The sequence below is a fragment of the Phyllobates terribilis genome, unplaced genomic scaffold, assembly GCF_046119375.1.
Source record: "Phyllobates terribilis strain yellow unplaced genomic scaffold, ASM4611937v1 Scaffold_2__4_contigs__length_985480577, whole genome shotgun sequence".
NCBI lineage: Eukaryota > Metazoa > Chordata > Amphibia > Anura > Dendrobatidae > Phyllobates > Phyllobates terribilis.
In genome coordinates, this window is record NW_027362762.1 from 887,859,473 (window position 1) to 887,878,862 (window position 19,390).

Here is a 19,390-nt window from a genome sequence, read left to right on the forward strand (position 1 = left end):
CAAAAACTTGTCTGCTGCTATGACAAGGCTTTCTGGCCGCTGCTCTTTCAACCTGATGTAATTGCCTGTAGGAAAGAGTCCTCAATTTGCACTTATCAGCACGCACACGTGTGTACTGTGAATCAGCTACATACTTCTTGATTGCCAAGACACTTCATCCTGATCATCGCACAATGTTGATTGTAGTCATGCCTTGACCTAAACACTCCATCATTTGTTGCTTCTCAGCAGCCGACACATCCTTTTTCTTTCCCATTTTGGCAGAAAATGTAGGCTGCTTAATAATGTGAGAGAGCCTTCTTAAGTAGTCTTGCCTTTCATTGGACACACCTGCCAAACTAATAAGCACAGGTGTCTGCAATTGCTTACAGTAATATAAAGAGCCCTGACACACATCACCATCAATGAGTTTAACTGACAAACAAACAAATTCTTCCCTTATCACTCCTAAACACTTTTTGCATAATAATTTGGAACGCAGTGTACATGTGCTTTTCCACAAAACACCAGCGGTTCACGTAGTGAATCTTACAGTTCTAACTTGCCAACCGTGGTCTGTATGGAGTTGTTCAATAAAGGGCCCAAAATTAAGATAACATAGATGGGAGAGGTCTCTATGAATAGGAATTCCTAAGTATTTGATACCCTGTGAGGGACAGGCAAAGGGAAAGTTGGACTGGATGGAATCCTATATGGATTTGGGGAGGGAGACATCGAGGGCCTCAGACTTCGCTGCATTGATTTTAAAATTTGACCATGTAACAAAGTGATCTATTTCAGCCATAACAGCAGGGATGGATATATGTGATTGAGTGATATATACTAGGACATCATCAGCAAATAGAGAGCACTTGTACTCGGTGCCTCCCACCTCAATCCGCCTAATATTGGGGTTATGGCGAATTGATGAGAGCAGGTGCTCCGTCACTAGGATGTATAAGAGAGGGGACAGAGAACATCCCTGCCTTGTCCCATTGGTGATTGTGAAAGGTGATGAAAATGTTCTGACGCGCCCCCTGGGCCTTGGGACACCCGGAGCCGGACCCTTTTTGGTGGATGCTGGTGGTTGTAGTCTCCGTGGCGGCAAACCGGTTCCGTGCCTCAGGGCGGTCAAACCAGTGGCGGAACTATTTATGTGGTTTTGATGTTTAAATGTCCGACTACGCCACCCGTGGATTGCGGTCAGAGTGAACCGCCGCTGCAGGGCAGACCGCTGAGGCTGGTGTTGTGGGTGCAGCAGAGCGTAGCATAACTCCCCACGGGAGGAGTATAGCCTCAGGGCAGTGTATGCGGAGGATGGGGGTGATGGTGCAGGGCAGCAGCAGTAACGACACGGAGTCAGTGATGCAGTCCAGGGCCTTTACTCACAGTTCTTATTATCCAGACCACGTCTGCAGGTAACGGCTGCCCACGTCGTACTGTGCTCACCAGGTGAGGGGCTCAGACAACTCCCAGATAACTTTGGAGCACTTCACAGGACCCCCTTTGTGTGTCCTTTGTCTGGCCTTTCTTACCAACACTTCTGTCCGGCTGCCTCGGGCCTCCTCTTGGTAAACTTGGCGCCAGTTTCCCTGACCCTATGTGGTGCCTTCCTAGCGGGTGTAGCGAGGGGCTGCGCCACATAAAATGTCAGAGCCTCCGGTTTCTAGCTGAGGGTCGTTTCCTGCCTCCACTAGTTCAGGGACCGGTCTCCCCCTTTGGCCTGACCCCTCCACGCAGGTGGATTCGGGCGTGCGGTGGCGACTCGCCCGTCCGCACCCCTGGGATCCCTTCATTCCTCGTTCCTGGAGCCTTCTCCGCTCCTCTTCCTTCCTTCTCCCTCTTCCAGGCCTGGGCCTCTGTTACTAGGCCCGCCTCCGGAGCAGAGCTCATGCAGAGCCCCTGCTCCCTGCCACTTCTGCTCAGACTTCTCTGCACTGAACTAAGATGGTGCCCACCTTTTATACTCCCTTCTCAATGCACCCAGGAACTGCTTCCTCCCTGCTCCTGCACTACAGGTTTCCCCTTCCTCAGTGTTCCCTCCCCCCACTCCAGCCAGGGACAGGGACTGTCGTGCCCATCTCAGGGGCATATTGGTCGCCCTGCCCCACGGCAATGTGGTGTAATGCATGCAGGTGTCGGGTCCTGATCCACACTCCATCCTTACCTGAGAGTGAGATATCACACCTCTGGGTGAGGTGCAATACGTCTGTAGCAACCGAGCCCTCAGGGTGCTACAGTTCCATTTATCTTCAGCCTAGGTGACGTATTGCGATACAGGGCCGTGATTTTGGCTATAAAAGGGTCCCCTAGACCCCTACCCCAAGCTTTTTAAGAGAATCATATATGGCGTGCCAGGAGACTCTATGGAATGCTTTCTCAGCATCCAACGAGAGTATCTAATTACAAATTTTTAACTGCATCTAGCCCAGGAAATACTTTGTGCCTAGTAGCAGTGTCTGCTAGTCAGCGGATTATCCCGGCTGTTAAGCAAGCTACACCACCTGTAGTTTAGACACTTAATTTTTTCAAAGGAAATGATTCGGGACCATGGGATACTTAGTGAAGAGCATCAGGAGGCACCCCAAGGCATAGGGGCTGGGACTGGCAGTAGGATGCCTTGCGGTGGACAGCCGAGCTCGATCCTTATAAAAGCTTTTTAACTGCAGCAGCTTTAGTGGACGCTACTGGAGCTGGAATTACGCGGCTGCTGGCATGAGACTTGCCCTCCAATAGATCCTTGTAAATGGATTTAAAGTGTATTCATTCAAATTAGAGAGACAATTTAAATTAAAAAGCTTAGAGCTGCCTCCACCACAGAGGGGCTCGCTCGACCCACCAGCGGACAGGCACCAGTATTGGGAGAGGGGGGCTGGCCGTCAGGGTTCACCGCGGCTCTGGCACAAACCCGGCGACAAGGAGGTGGCACGGGCAGGAGCGGACTGGCCGTGTCGGCTTCTCACTTTTTGGATTTTAGAAGGGCATGACATGCCTATATCTGTGTCTCCCCCTCCTTTTACACCTCCACCTCTTTTATTTTCGCATGACTATATTTACTTGTCACTTTTCCATGTGTTAGTTATGTCTTCTGAGCAGTTTGTCAGCTTTTGGACACCTTTGAAGGTGTTTTCTATGTGTTTCTATGTGTTTTTGTTTGCCTGCCATTGTTTTTAACGGTGTTCGAAGGTGTTCGACGAACAGTTCGACGAACAGTTCGGCGAACACACGGGTGTTCGACGAACCGAACCGAACTCGAACACTACGGGGGTGGCTCAACACTAGTCACTGCCTAAAAGTGTGCCAATCATAAGTGATCCTTGGCGCATGCGAAGATGCCTCCCGCCATGCATCTGTCATTGCAAACTTGCAATAATCACCATCCACGTCCTTGTCCCACTGCAGCGTTCAGTTGTCCCTACCCCATTCCTTGGAATGCTAGCGCAAGTATGCAGGCAGCCAGCCACCCACCCACCCACAGGCTGCAATAGTATACTGTCAAATTTTTAACAGCTGCTTGCATTTGAAATGTGGCCTATTAAGCTCGTGTGGCCAGGGACGATATGGAGCCAGTCCACAACTTTTTTTGCTGACAGTTTTATTTAGCTCGGTGAAAGGACTGGCATAGAGGGAAACCCTATCTACCCTGCATGTCATTTCTCACAAGCAGTCCTGTAAAGCTGCTTGCACTTGAAATGTGGCCTTTTAGACTCGTGGAGGTGGAAGCTTTTCACAACAACGGTGAGGTGCATGAGCTGAACAATGTGATTACATTGTTGTTAAATTGGTGACGCTGTTTTTTATACTAAAGAAAGATCATATTGTTTTGGTTTTTTTAAGTTTTTTTTAAGACAAATGCATTCCCCGGGAAATATCATTTTAACATTTTACAACCTTAGCTGGCAATGTGGTGTATGACACATCATCAGACACTTCCTGTTTTATTTATGATGGAGGAACTCTGAAAGTCATAAAGCCTATTTTTATAGGGACATCAGACAGCCTTTACTATTCTTAAAAGGCCAGCAGTCGACCCTAGCTATTGTTAGAGAGCCAACAGCCGGCTATGCTTTGTTGTTTCCATTATTAACAAGTGGGTCTCCTATACTGTTATTGCGTATCCAGTGACTGCAAGGGCTGCCAAAAATTTGGACACAACCCAATACCCCTTTGAACAGACATAGAGGAGGCTCTCAGTAAAAAAAATGTTCCCATTATAAAGCAGCGGGTCTCCTATAGTGGTAATGCCCATGCTGTGACTGCAAGGGCTGGCAAAATTTGGGAAAAACCCCACTAAGAATTTAAAGACACACAGAGCAGGGCCACAGTAACAAGGTATGACATGTTCCCATTAGAAAGGAGAGGGTCTGCTATACAGTTATAGGGTATGCAGTGAGTCCAACGGCTGACTAATTTTAGTAAAAACCCCACTAAGAATTTAAAGACACACGGAGCAGGGCCACAGTAACAAGGTACGACATGTTTCCATTAGAAAGGAGGGGGTCTGCTATACAGTTATAGGGTATGCAGTGAGTCCAATGGCTGACTAATTTTAGGAAAAACCCCACTAAGAATTTAAAGACACACGGAGCAGGGCCACAGTAACAAGGTAAGACATGTTTCCATTAGAAAGGAGAGGGTCTGATATACAGTTATAGGGAATGCAGTGAGTCCAACGGCTGACTAATTTTAGGAAAAACCCCACTAAGAATTTAAAGACACACAGAGCAGGGCCACAGTAACAAGGTGCGACATGTTCCAATTAGAAAGGAGAGAGTCTGCTTTACAGTTATAGGGTATGCAGTGAGTCCAACGGCTGACCAATTTTAGTAAAAACCCCACTAAGAATTTAAAGACACATAGAGCAGGGCCACAGTAACGACAAATTCCCATTAGAAAAGAGAGAGTCTCCCATAGTGTTGGCCTATGCAGTGAATGCAAGGGCTGCAAAAATTTGGAGGCACTTCAATGCCCCTTGGAAGAGACGTGGAGGAGGGCCTCATAAAAAAATGTTCCCATTAGAAAAGAGCGGGCCTTCTATACTTGTAATGCCCATGCACTAAGTGTATGGGCTGACAAACATTTACCCCTGGGGGTATACATGAACATACGGAATCAAAAAAATTTTCTACGGGCATCATAAACACCCTTTAAAAAACTTAGGTGGGTGTTGCGTCACGGACCACACCCTGGTGATAGGGTGGTGGAGGATGAGGAGAAGGAGGAGGACAAGAGCATATAGCCACAATCAGGAAGCGTATACCCATGTGTGGAAAGAAAAGACACTGGAAAGAAAAAGACACTGGATTTGAGTTTATGTTACACTGCTATCATTCGGTGGTGTTGAGAAGTCTGGCCCAATCCAGCCCTTGTTCATTTTTATAAGAGTCAGCCTGTCAGCATTTTCAGTTGACAGGTGGATGCGCTTATCAGTTAGAATTCCACCAGCGGCACAAAAAACCCTCTCTGATAAAACGCTGGTGGCATGGCAGGCCAGGACCTCCAAGGCATAAAGAGCCAGTTCATTCCAAGTATCCAGCTTGGATATCCAATAATTATAAGGCACAGCGGAATCACGGAGGACGTTGGTACCGTCGGCAAGGTACTCCCTCAGCATCTTCCCAAAATTTTCACTCCTTGTGAGAGTACTCCGCGCCTCAGGGCCTGTCCAATGGGAGGGTCTGAGAAAAAACTCCCAGAACTTTGACAGTGCTCCCCTACCTCTGCTGGTTTGAAGTTGTGTCTCTCTCGCCTGTACTCCTTGGTTGTCCAATGAAGTGTGCCCTCAGCCGCCAGCGTTTTCAGATGGGAATTTTTTTAATAGTTCGGCAACAAGGGCCTTCTGGTACAGCCCCATTTTTGTAGACCTGTCCGCCTCAGGAATAAGAGATATAAAGTTCTCCTCGTAGCGTGGGTCTAGAAGTGTCACCAACCAGTAATGGCCTTCACCCAAAATTTTGAGAACGTGAGGGTCATGGGAAAGGCAGCATAACATAAACTCAGCCATGCATGCCAGACTACTAACAAGCAAGACTTCCGTGTCCTCACCAAGAGGATGACTGACCATGCTCTCCTCCTCCTCCTCCTCCTCTCTGTCCTCTGGCCATCCACGCTGAACAGACGGTATGACATCTGTGCAGGTAGTACCGTCTATAGTGCATGGAACTAGCTCCTGTCCTTCAACCTCCTCCTCCTCTTTCTCATTGTCACCCAATCCACGCTGGGATGAGATGAGGCTTGGCTGTGTGTAATCATTCCTTGCTCCATCTGTAATGCATCCTCTTTGATTGTGAGCAGAGAGCGTTTCAGAAGACAGAGAAGCGGGATGGTGACGGTAATTATGGAGTCATCTCTGCTCACCATCTTGGTGGAGTCCTCAAAGTTTTGGAGGATGGTATATATGTCTGACATCCATGTCCACTCCTGAGGTCTTATGTGTGGAGTCTGAACTGAATAGCGACGGCCTTGTTGATGCTGGTACTCAACAACTGCCCTCACAATCCTTCCCAACATCTGCAGTGTGGAGTTCTAATGAGTGGGGACATCACACACCAGTCTGTGAACCGGAAGCTGCAAACGCTGCTGAAACACTGCAAGGGCGGCGGAAGCTGTAGCTGACTTTCTAAAATGGGCACACAGGTGGCGTACTTTAACAAGTAGATCCGGCAGCTCTGGGTAGGATTTTAGAAACCGCTGAACCACGATGTTAAGCACATGGGCCAGGCATGGTACGTGTGTGAGCTCGCCTCGTCTCAGAGCTGCCACCAGGTTCCAGCCATTGTCACACACGACCATGCCTGGCTGTAGGTTCAGCAGTGTGAGCCACAGATCTGCTTGCTCTTTCAGAGCTGTCCACAACTCTTCAGCATTGTGCATTTTTTCACCTAAGCATATTAGCTTCAGCACAGCCTGTTGCCGCTTGGTCGAGGAAGTGCTGCAGTGCTTCCAGATTGTGACTGATGTGGTCATTTCGGAGATGGAGGCTGAAGAGGAGGAGGAGGAGGAGGTGCAGGACATGTAGACCATGGTGGCAACCCTGATTGACCTAGGGCCCGCAGTCCTTGGCGTCCGGAGGACTTGTTCCGTCCCAAGGTCCGACTGGGTCCCGGCTATGTTAACCCAGTGTGCCGTCAGCGAGATGTACCGTCCCTGCCCACAAGCACTTTACCACATGTCCGTGGTTAGGTAGACTTTACCGGTAATTGCGTTGTTGAGAGCACGGCTAATGTTTTGGGACACGTGCTTGTATAATGCAGGGACGGCACACTGGGAGAAAGAGTGGCAGCTGGGGACCGAGTACCGAGGGATGGCCGCCGCCATCAGGTTGCGCAATTCTTCCGTTTCCACGAGCCTAAAAGGCAACATTTCAAGCGCAAGCAGTCATGAAATGTGAGAATTTACAGTAGTAGTGTGGCCTGTGGGGCGTTGGCTGCATATTTGCGCTTGCGTTCCAAGGACTGGGGTATGGACAACTGAACGCTGCCCTGGGACAAGGACATGGACGTGCTTCCTGATGCTGCTACTTGAGAGTGTGCAACGACAGGTGCAGGGCAGGAGGCATCTTTGCATGCACCATGGACAGGGGATTGGCTTGCATGCATAACAGCGGAAGAAGTAATGGTGCCACCCGCAGACACTGTTCCTGGGCCCTGGGTTTCGGCCCACAAAGTCGGGTGCTTTGCTGCCATGTGCCTGATCATGCTGGTGGTGGTCAGGCTGGTCGTTTTGCCACCCCTGCTTATGATGGCCTGGCAGGTGGTGCAAATGGCCTTTTTGGGGTTATCGGCAGAGTCTTTAAAAAACAACCAGACTCGGGAAGACCTAACAGTTGTACTGACAACTTCCTTCGTGTTGGTGTTACGGAGAACGGTTGCCTGCCTTCTGTCTGCGGCCACCACACTGCTTCTTCCTGCCTGTTGGGGTGCTCTGCCTCCCTCCCCCTGTGTGCTGCTGTCTTCGCTCTGCATGTCCTCCTGCCATGTTGGGTCAGTTACTATATTGTCCACCACTTCGTCTTCCACTTCCGCACCCTGGTCCTCCTCCTGACTTTCTGGCAATTGTGTCTCATCATCGTCCACCTCTTGTGACACTTTCCCACTGTCGCCTTCGTGTGACCGTGGCTGCTCAAATATTTGGGCATCGCTACACGCGATCTCCTCTTGCCCCACTTCAAGTAGACCAGGTGAGAGGCCCGAATCTATAAATGGAAAAGTGAACAGCTCTTCAGAGTGTCCAAGTGTGGGTCAGTTGTTTCTGGGTACTCGGCATGATGGGAGGAAGGAGGATCACGGCTACTGAGACTTGACCGTGTGGAAGACAGGCTGGTGGTGGTGGTGGCTAAGTGACTAGAAGCATTATCCGCTATCCAACCAACAACCTTTTGACACTGCTCTGGGTTCAATAGTTGTGTGCTGCGGTCCCCTAGAAATTGGGACAGGAAGGTCAGGCGAGAAGATATGGGTGTTTGTTGTGGCACAATTTCGGCTAGCCCACGGCTTTGTCCTTGGCCTCTGCATGCACCATTACCATCAAGTCCAGTTCCCCTTCCCTTGCCACGTGCCTTGCCCATTTTAAATGGAGGACAGTTTCTTCCACGCTCACTACAAATGACTGAGTTTGGAGCGAACTTATATGTGACCTGTGTGACGGAGAAAACAGAGTTTTAAATACCTGGCCTGCAGGTAAGTAGTTTGAACAGCAAACAGCTGTGAATTGCTTCACTGACACACTAAAGGAAATTTTTAATGGAGGCCAGACATGGCAGTATTTTGTGAAAATGTATATGTGATCCGTGTGACGGAGAAAACACAGTTTTAAATAGATGGATTTTTAGCGCTGTAATATGGAAAGGACCTGGCTGTATTCTGCAGTGCCAACAAGCAAATGGCGCAAAAAAAACATGTTCTCTGGATTGATTTTTAAGAAAATTATGAGGATTAAGATGCAAAAAAAAATATTCCTGGCCCCTGAGACCTCGGCCTATTTCTAGAAATATAAGAGCAGCAGAAGGCAGAACTGGAATGGAGCCTCTTGTCCTATGTGCACTGCAGTCTGTTATATACCCTGCCTACCTGCCTATATACACTGCCTGCCTGATAGCTCTGCAGATGGATTAGTCCTCAGAAGGACTGTTTGTTAAGATGGATATGTGTAATGTACGGTTTTTCTCCCTACACTACCTAATACACAAATAAATCTCTCCCTGACACAGCAGCAGCTCTCCCTACACTGTCTGATCTGGAGTGACTGTGACGAGCATGGCGGCGCCAGGTCTGATATAGACCTGATGAAGCTGTGCGGCCAGCCAATCAATGTAATGCCCACAAACAACATGGCTACGGCATTACAGTGCATGGCAGGCAATCCCTGCATGTTCATTGGCTCTCTAAAGAGCGCCAAACATGTAGGGAGGGGACCCGAGTTCCTGCCCAAGCAACCCGGAAATACTCGCTGAGCGCCCAGCTTGTCGAGCACCATGATGCTCGGGCGAGTACTGAGTAGTGGCGAGCGCGTTTACTCATCACTAGTTTTAACCCTTCTAACTTCCTAAAAAAAAATGATGTTTCAAAAATTGAGCTGATGTAAAGTAGACATGTGGGAAATGTTATTTATTAACTATTTTGTGTTACATAACTCTCTGGTTTAAAGTGGGATCCGTTAAAGTGTTTCAGAGTTATTACAACATAAAGTAACACTGGTCAGAATTGAAAAAATTGGCCCAGTCACGAAGGCGAAAACAGGCTGTGGCTCAAAAGGGTTAAGAACTCTTTTTGTACCAGTTAATGGACTCAATTAAATATTCTAATAAGAAAATAATTTATTGTGCTTCAAAAGTTTTCTCTTATTGAATAAAGCAGATTTCAAGTGTTAAAATAGAGAATCAAGCAACATTTTTGAAAACATAATATATTAAACACCATGCTCATTTCAGAAACTGTTCTTTTTATTGCGCTTACACCTAAGAATAGCTAAAAATGAAGAAACTCTGATTACAAATACGTTACTCCTTTGCATATAACTTCTCTGCAGGTATATGTGTCTCAATGATTACAGACTACTATTGTGTGTAGTCTGGACCTGTAATCATGTCTTGCTTCACCCCTTCTAACTCTTTCTCTAAGCTTCAAAAAGTAAAAATGGGGCAGATGGGGGACAGCAACACATGGCTGGAGCTTCTGACTACACACGATTGATTGTTGTCTGTTACCTAGGATGCATATAAGAACTGTAGATATTAAACCATAGTCTTACATTAATATTAAATACATTGGTTGTAAAGATGTCCATGTAGCTCAGATATGCAGTTATTCGACCTTTAGTTCAACTGATTTAATTCTGAATTGTCCATCACTTGGACAACGTACCGCTGTGAACGTATGATCAAATATACCGATATAAGAATTGTCCTTATGTACAGTCCCAGACACTTCCACAGTCAATATACCATATTTGTCCAGTTCAATCTTTAGTCCTCCACATTCAACATTTGGGCTGAAGCTGAGATTCTCCTCTTTGAATATTCCAGACAGAACCCAAACAATTATTTTACGACCTGTACAGTCTACTCTGTTTTGTCCTTCCTTATTATAGATGCACTGAAGTTGTACATTCTCCATAAAATAACAAGATGCAAGTTCATTGAAAGGTTCATGAGTATCACGTATCTGATTGGGTAATTTATAGTAGAACCATTCACATATACTTCTTCCAATTTGATAGGTGGTCATCTGCAAACAACAATAACACCTATTTAATCTATATGCGTGATAAAGATGGGTAAATTAAACTGCGAGCCCATACTGCCCATACTGTGGGGGGCATCATACTGCTTGTACAAATGAACTTTAGGGGAATCATACTATATATGTGGAGGACACTGTGGGGGCATCATACTGCTAGGACGAATGAACTCTGGGGACATCATACTATATATGTTGGGGACACCGTGTGGACACTGTGGGGGCATCATACTGCTAGAACGAATGAACTCTGGGGGCATCATACTATATATGTTGGGGACACCATGCAGACACTGTGGGGGCATCATACTATATATGTTGGGGACACCGTGTGGACACTGTGGGGCCATCATACTGCTAGAACGAATGAACTCTGGGGGCATCATACTATATATGTTGGGGACACCATGCAGACACTATGGGGGCATCATACTGCTAGGACGAATGAACTCTGGGGCATCATACTATATATGTTGAGGACAATGTGCGGGCATCATATTGTGTTGGGGCCATGAAAGGGGTATCATATTATTGGAAAACACTAAGTAGCTGAATTAGGTCCTTTTTCTATGCTGGTGCACAAAAAAGACTGATGGAAGTTGCAGGTTTGGCCAAACATAAAAAATTGCGATGCATGTCCCTAGAGGTATGTAATTTTGTGAGCATATAGGCTGTAGCTGCTTAAAGAGGACCTGTCACCAGATCAACAGTGGCCAACTTTTAGTTTTATTTTATTCCCGCTGCTCACCCGTGTCATAATTTTTTTGTTTTGTTTAAGTCTGCTATATGGTCCTAGAGATATGGCCTTTTTATTTAGTGTTAATTTTTCTTATTTTTAGCTAGGGGGCGGTGCTCACGGTGTAATAATACAGAGCAGCCGTAAGATACGCTTCCAGAGAATCCTGTGAGTCATGCCCCTTTGTATATACCATAAAAATCAGCAGTAAGTAAAAAGGCTCATATCTATGAAACCATAGATATGAGCCATGTGGCAGATTTAAACAAAAAAAAAATGTTACTTAGGGGAGCAGCAGGAGTTAAATAAGAGCAGAAACGTTCCCTTTTGCCTGGGTGACAGGTCCTCTTTAATAACCTAAGAATCTTAGCTATTATCACTGCTGTGATTATGATCAGAAAAAATATCAGGCATTCAACATGTTTATTCCTTGAGGATGGAGGTTCCATTTATTTTATCCTCATCAGTCTGGGCATTGATGGAACTACAAGAAAATGCAAAAAAAAAATAGATAGAATATAAATAAATAATGGACACAAAAGCACTTACTTATTAGTCAACCCTGTAACAATGTGTGCTGAGTAGAGATGAGCGGATCGATTTAGAGTCCAATGTCAGTGGTACATTGGGCAAAACGTGAGTTTCTCTAATCTCTTACCTTCCAGCATCCCCGATGCAGCATTTGATTCGTCTGGGCTGTTGCAACGTCATCTATGCAGCGTGACACACAGGTGACATTGCGCCAGCCTGGCTAAACAAAAGCCGCGCCAGAGAGTAAGAGATTCGTGGGACTTCCATCTAGCCGCCAGTTAAGACTGACCTGGTCGCTGGACCGAAGTCCTGCAAATCGATCCGTTCATCTCTAACGATGAGCAGTAAAAAACTGCATTCATTTCACTTTATGTTATTACTCAAACACTTGTAGAAAGAAAACGCTTATTTACAAGCACTGACAAAAAATGTTGAAAAAATTCTTTAAAATTTCTGCAGCTTCAAAAACAATCAGTATAAAGTTAGGTCTATTTGAATATTGATATAAGAGATAAAAAATTCTCATTGTAGAGCCATGTTCACACCTTCAGTATTTGGTCAGTATTTTACATCAGTATTTGTAGCCAAAACCAGGAGTGGAACAATCAGAGGAAAGTATAATAGAAACACGTCACCACTTCTGTATTTATCACCCACTCCAGGTTTTGGCTTACAAATACTGAGGTAAAAAACTGACCCAATACTGAATATGTGAACGTGGCCTCGGACTTGCCCACTTCTGATGGGGAGAATAGTATGGATGGCAGAGAACTACGCTATTAACAATATTTGATAACAATAGTTAGATACAGGAGTGTAACGACTGTGGTTGCAGCGGTCAGCGCTGCGACCGGGCCCAGCGGGTGAGAGTATATTGTAAGCATACAGACCCATCAGATCAGTGCACCGCAATACATGCTGCCAGCCAATCAGAGGCCAGCAGTTGACGTCGGCGTGCACGTGACTGGGGGCGCGTGGCAGTGACGTCATGTTCTCCGGTCTAATGCCTAACTCAGCTGCTGGCTTCAAGAGCGTTGGGAAGGTGAGTAGGAGCGTTTATTGGGTTTCTTTCTGTGCATTGAATAACAGTGGTGTCAGTAGTATTGGGGGCATATACCAGGATGGGGTACATATACCATGATGGGGCGAAGGATGAGGGCCATATACTAGGATGGGGGCCATATACCAGGATGGGGGAATACATATCAGGATGGTGGCCATATACTAGGATGGGGGAATATATGCCAGGATGAGGACCATATACCAGGATGGGGCCCAGGATGAGGGCCATATACTAGGATGGAGGGCAATATAGCAAGATGGGGGATATGCATACCAGAATGAGGGACATATACCAGGATGGGGGGACATATACCAGGATGGGGGCATATACCAGGATGAGGGACATATACCAGGATGAGGGACATATACCAGGATGGGGGAATATATAACAGGATGGAGGGCCATATACCAGGATGGAGGGCCATATACCAGGATGGAGGGCCAGGATGGAGAAGATGTACTAGGGTAAGCTGTGAATTATGCTATATGGAGGACTAAGGGCTGTACATTATACTATATGGAGGACTATGGTCTGTACATTATACTATATGGAGGACTATGGGCTGTGCATTATACTATATGGAGGACTATGGGCTGTGCATTATACTACATCTACGACTCCAAGCTGTGCATTATACTGCATGGATGGCTATGGGATGTGCATTATACTACATGTAGGACTATAGGCTGTGGATTATTCTATATGGAGGACTATGGGCTGTGCATTATACTATATGAAGGACTATGGGCTTTGCATTATATTACATGTAGGACTATGAGCTGTGCATTATATTGTATGGAGGACTATGGGCTGTGCATTATACTACATCTAGGACTCTGAGTTGTACATTATTCCACATGTAGGGCTATGGGCTGTACATTATACTGTATGGAGGATTATGGAGGGTGCATTATACTATATGGAGGACAATGGGCTGTGCATTATACTATATGGAGGACTATGGGATGTGCATTATACCATATGGAGGACTATGGGCTGTGCATTATACTATATGGAGGACTGTGGACTGTGCTTTACCCTATATGGAGGACTGTGGGGAATGCATTATACTTCTGGTATGGAACCCCATGGCTTCTGTGTTCGCCCCTGCTGAGTATAATGGTTTACTTTTTTTCCTTACATTAAAGAACAGAGGCAGAACAGGGGATATATATACAAGAATGGGGCCCCAGATAAGTGACATATACCAGGATGGAGGGTATATATATATATATACATATACATATATGTAGTGTATATGTATCAGGGGGAGCCCTGTCCAAATACTGCACCGGGGCCCATCAGACTCTAGTTACGCCATTGGTTAGATGTCATCGCTGTACCCACTGGTGCACCATTTAGAACAATGATTTTAGAACACATCTTACCTGAGTAGCAACAATCTCACCACCTGAAATACAAAATAAAAAAATATTCAAGATTTATATAGTGAAAAATATAATATGAAAGATGAGCGAATTTGTTTGACTTTATCTCAAATTTTACAAGAAAAATTGTCTAATCCTCAGGAGACACTCATCGTAGCATCATGATGTCATGATGTGTGCTGCAACATCATGAGATATGCCAAGTCGTCAGAGACCTGCTCGGTGTCAGAAGCCCTGACGCAGAGTGAAGAGGGCTGAAGACCATGTCATGTGACAGGAAGGTGGGAAGAAGAGGCCAGAAGGCGGTCTGTGGCGGTGACGGAAATTGTGAGAGACAAGGTATTTATTTGTTTTCAGACCTTTCCTTTACTGTGCTCTGGGATTTAGAAAGACTCGAAAGCATAATAAGGATCATTAAATTTACGTCGAATTTCCATGCCAAATTTGAGCGATCTGCTGAACTCAAATTTTGGCACATTCATGCTTTACTATATGATATTGATTTTTTTCTGTCAATTTTGTTACACTCATTACAATTCAGATATAGACCTCTCCAATCTTTACTGATCAGGTTGTGTTGTGCCATGTCAATGAATCTCACTCATTTTATTACAACTGAGATAAGTTACAAAAGGATAGAGTAATCTGCAGCCTATATAATTCTAGGGCTTCCACAGCCAGACCTTGTACAAGCAACTTTGCTTAGCAAATCCCTGGGAATACTCTGGTTTTCACTATTTTAGAATATGGCCTTACTGCTGAGATCCGGGTTGTGTCCATGGAGTAGCTGCTGGCCTTGGTCAGCAAAATCAATCAGGGATAAAACACACCAGGTGCAATAAACCAAAACAATAACTGGCACTGGACCAGTATCACATGAGGATTTAAAAAGTACATGCCTATTTGTCACCAAACCATTCTGCCATTTGTGACCGGTTCTGTCATTGGCTGCTCAGCAAGTTCTTATTTAAATACATATTGAAATAACTCAATGGAAGTCAGAATTGCTAAACAGTGATCAAGGGGGCTAGGAGAGATCACTGTGGAGATAGTATGACAAGCTGGATGAAAACAAAAGCTGCCCAGCAATGATATAATTGTTGCCTCCCTCTAGGTCAGTGCCAGTTATCTGACAATGTGTTAGGAATCGTGGTTCTGTGCTCCCACCTGGGAATGAAGCAGGTGTAGTGCTATGCTACTCCAGTCGCAGGCGCCGCCATTGTCATGACCTTGGAGGCGGAGCTTCTATGCGTGCTGGGAAACTGTCCCAATCTAATGGAGCATCGCATTCTGGTGTTGTAGGATGTGTGAGGACGTGGGACGCCATGTCACTGATGGGACGCTGTCTTTCCCATTTGCCAGGCAATGCAGGAGGCTGCTATGTCTGGCAATAGGCAGTGGTGGGATTCTTTACATTCTGCTGTGCAAACTAGCAGGGAGTTGCTGTCTGGGGATAATTGGGAGGTATTCAATACCTGATCATTAGGCGGGATATTTAAACCTGCTCCCTGCTCAGTCCTTTGCTGTTTATTGCAGTTCCCATGTACTGTAGTGGTGAGCGGTGCTAGCAGTAGTGTTCCTATCTTTTCAGTGGTTTTCTCTTTTTCTCTTCTGGTTACACCTCCTGGGGTTCTTGCACAAGTAATCACCTGGTCCTGGACTAGGCACCAGCCGTGTCACCAGACGCTAGCTGTCCAGCGACAGTGGGCCTGGGAAGGACTCTGCCAAAGTCCCCCTTCCATTACTGGGAGTAGGGTGAAAAGTATTCCCACCCTTAAAGGCTCACCTAGCTGGGCAGCTTGTGCCAAGTGCATCTGTGGCTGCACCTTTGCTGGTTTGGTGCTGGTCTTGCTGGGTCCCTCTGCACAGCGCATGACACAATGAAGGCAGAAGATGCTGGTTGAGGTAAAGTGAGTATTATACTGGATTCAAGAAGTTAGGGTGCTTTCACATTGCATTCTGGCACTTGTTCAGTGGCCACATCAGGGGTTAGGTCCAACCCCCCTGCAAAACGGGATTCAGGCGTATGCGCCTACGGGGCCTTAGACTATAATGGTGCCGACAGAGCGTACATGCTCTCTGATGTGCATTATTTTCGGGCGTGTACACCTACTGGAGGTGGACACTCAGATGGAGTAGATTGTGTCTGGGTGTCTGTCTACAGTAAGCATATACACCCGAAAATGATGCACGTCAGAGAGAACGTTCACGTCAGAGAGCACGTCGGCACCATTATAGTCTATTGTGTCATTTTTTTCTTCCTGTGTCCTTAAAGGGTGTTGTCCCTTCTCTGAACATTTTTGCCCATGGTTAGCTAATTATGTCTGCAGACAAAAGGTTTGTTGAAGGGGGAAACCCCATTTTGAAATCTCCCCTAGTAGTCACAGAACTAGGTGCAGCAGTAGCGACTGCACTTGTCTACCCTCTCTTCTCTTCTAAAGAATACCTCCATTAATGTAGAATATTTTCTGCAGATAAATGCTATCTTATACATACAGCAGGTCACATAGTAAGCAAAGCACGGGTATAGTCATTATACATGTTAGTAAAGGTGGATAATGCACGGAATATCATTCCAAACTTGTAATCATGTTTACTCGATACGTCAGTAAATTCTAACTTCTATTTTTCCTATGAAACAATGACATTATTACTATACATTGTGCTCTTGTGCTGTCATTAAACTTGTAACATACCTGTTGGATATGATTGATTTCCATGTGCCCCTTCTCCTGTTGTTCCTGGGTAGACATCCCAACGTGACTCCTGTTTAACGTATCGCTCCATTTCTAAGCAGCTGCTGTGGAAACAAGGTGATGTAACTGAGGAAACGAAACTAAAAGTAAAAAGGAGTGGCATCATTACAACAAAATGACTGGCAGCAATATATGTAGTAAGGGACACAGAATATTCCAGCAGTGCTCCAGAATGGGGTTTTATTCTATCTAGAGCATAATCAAAGTGAAAAATCTCTAAAGAGATTTCTGTTTATTTTTGGGGAAATTACAATTTCCAGCATAACCCTTTGATAATAATCAGTGCCAGGGCCGGGATGAGGGGTAGGATAGGTAGGCCCCGGCCATTGCGCCCTCCCTGCACACAATTGCATTCGCGCCTGTAATATGAGAATAGAATTTCTGTCAGAGCAGCCCAGGACAGGAGCAGAGGAGCGGTAATCAGCGCCCAGCCCTGCCGGAACTCCAGGAGAACGCAGGCCACTCCCGGCTTGCAACCTGTTGGAGACGACGCACGCAGGGGATGTCGGATGGCGATATACCGTGATGTCATCGCACCAGCCAGTGTCCACTGCTGTATACGAAAGAAGAGCATACGGTCTGGATTAGGTGAGTATAAGCCTTTTTTGCATTTTTCTGAGATTTTGCCAATGAATGGGGCACATAAGAGGGGCAGGCTAATGGGGACATGAGTTGGGCAGGCTATGGGGGACATAACAGGTGCTGGATGTGGGGGACATAAAAGGGGCTGGCTGTGGGAAACATAAGAAGGGCTGGCTGTGGGAAACGTAAGAAGGGCTGGCTGTGGGAACCATAAGAAGGGCTGGCTGTAGGAAACATAAGAAGGGCTGGTTGTGGGAACCATAAGAAGGGCTGGCTGTGGGAGCCATAAGAAGGGCTGGCTGTGGGAAACGTAATAAGGGCTGGCTGTAGGAAACATAAGAAGGGCTGGCTGTGGGAACCATAAGAAGGGCTGGCTGTGGGAGTCATAAGAAGGGCTGGCTGTGGGAAACATAAGAAGGACTGGCTATGGGAACCTTAAGAAGGGCTGGCCATGGGAAACATAAGAAGGGCTGACTGCAGGAAGCGTAAGAAGGGCTGGCTGTGGGAACCATAAGAAGGGCTGGCTGTGGGAGCCATAAGAAGGGCTGGCTGTGGGAAACATAAGAAGGGCTGGCTGTGGGAAACGTAATAAGGGCTGGCTGTAGGAAACATAAGAAGGGCTGGCTGTGGGAACCATAAGAAGGGCTGGCTGTGGGAGCCATAAGAAGGGCTGGCTGTGGGAAACATAAGAAGGACTGGCTGTGGGAACCATAAGAAGGGCTAGCTGTGGGAAACATAAGAAGGGCTGACTGCAGGAAACGTAAGAAGGGCGGGCTGTGGGAACCATAAGAAGGGCTGGCTGTGGGAGTCATAAGAAGGGCTGGCTGTGGGAACCATAAGAAGGGCTGGCTGTGGGAGCCATAAGAAGGGCTGGCTGTGGGAAACATAAGAAGGGCTGGCTGCGGGAAACATAAGAAGGGCAGGCTGTGGGAAACATAAGAAGGGCTGGCTGTGGGAACCATAAGAAGGGCTGGATGTGGGAAACATAAGAAGGGCTGGCTGTGGGAAACGTAATAAGGGCTGGCTGTAGGAAACATAAGAAGGGCTGGCTGTGGGAACCATAAGAAGGGCTGGCTGTGGGAGCCATAAGAAGGGCTGGCTGTGGGAAACATAAGAAGGGCTGGCTGTGGGAAATGTAATAAGGGCTGGCTGTAGGAAACATAAGAAGGACTGGCTGTGGGAACCATAAGAAGGACTGGCTGTGGGAAACATAAGAAGGGCTGACTGCAGGAAACGTAAGAAGGGCTGGCTGTGGGAACCATAAGAAGGGCTGGCTGTGGGAGCCATAAGAAGGGCTGGCTGTGGGAACCATAAGAAGGGCTGGCTGTGGGAGCCATAAGAAGGGCTGGCTGTGGGAAACATAAGAAGGGCTGGCTGTGGGAGCCATAAGAAGGGCTGGCTGTGGGAACCATAAGAAGGGCTGGCTGTGGGAGCCATAAGAAGGGCTGGCTGTGGGAAACATAAGAAGGGCTGGCTGTGGGAACCATAAGAAGGGCTGGCTGTGGGAGACATATGAGGTGCTGACTGAGGGAACCATAAGAAGGGCTGGCTGTGGGAGACATATGAGGTGCTGGCTGAGGGAGCTTTCACAAGAGGGGCTGTGGGGAACATCATATTAT

At 46.6% G+C, this 19,390-nt stretch overlaps 1 protein-coding gene across 1 annotated transcript; it reads right to left on the minus strand.

The window, feature by feature from the left end:
- Window positions 1–9,904: 9,904 nt before the first annotated feature.
- LOC141235851 (uncharacterized protein C3orf38-like) lies at window positions 9,905–17,251 on the minus strand. Its single transcript, XM_073668202.1, has 3 exons — window positions 17,130–17,251; window positions 14,434–14,456; window positions 9,905–10,703 (listed from the first exon to the last, which is right to left on the minus strand). Exons 1-3 carry the CDS (start codon window positions 17,218–17,220, stop codon window positions 10,281–10,283), a joined length of 537 nt encoding a protein of 178 aa, XP_073524303.1. The 5' UTR covers window positions 17,221–17,251; the 3' UTR covers window positions 9,905–10,280.
- Window positions 17,252–19,390: the final 2,139 nt, after the last annotated feature.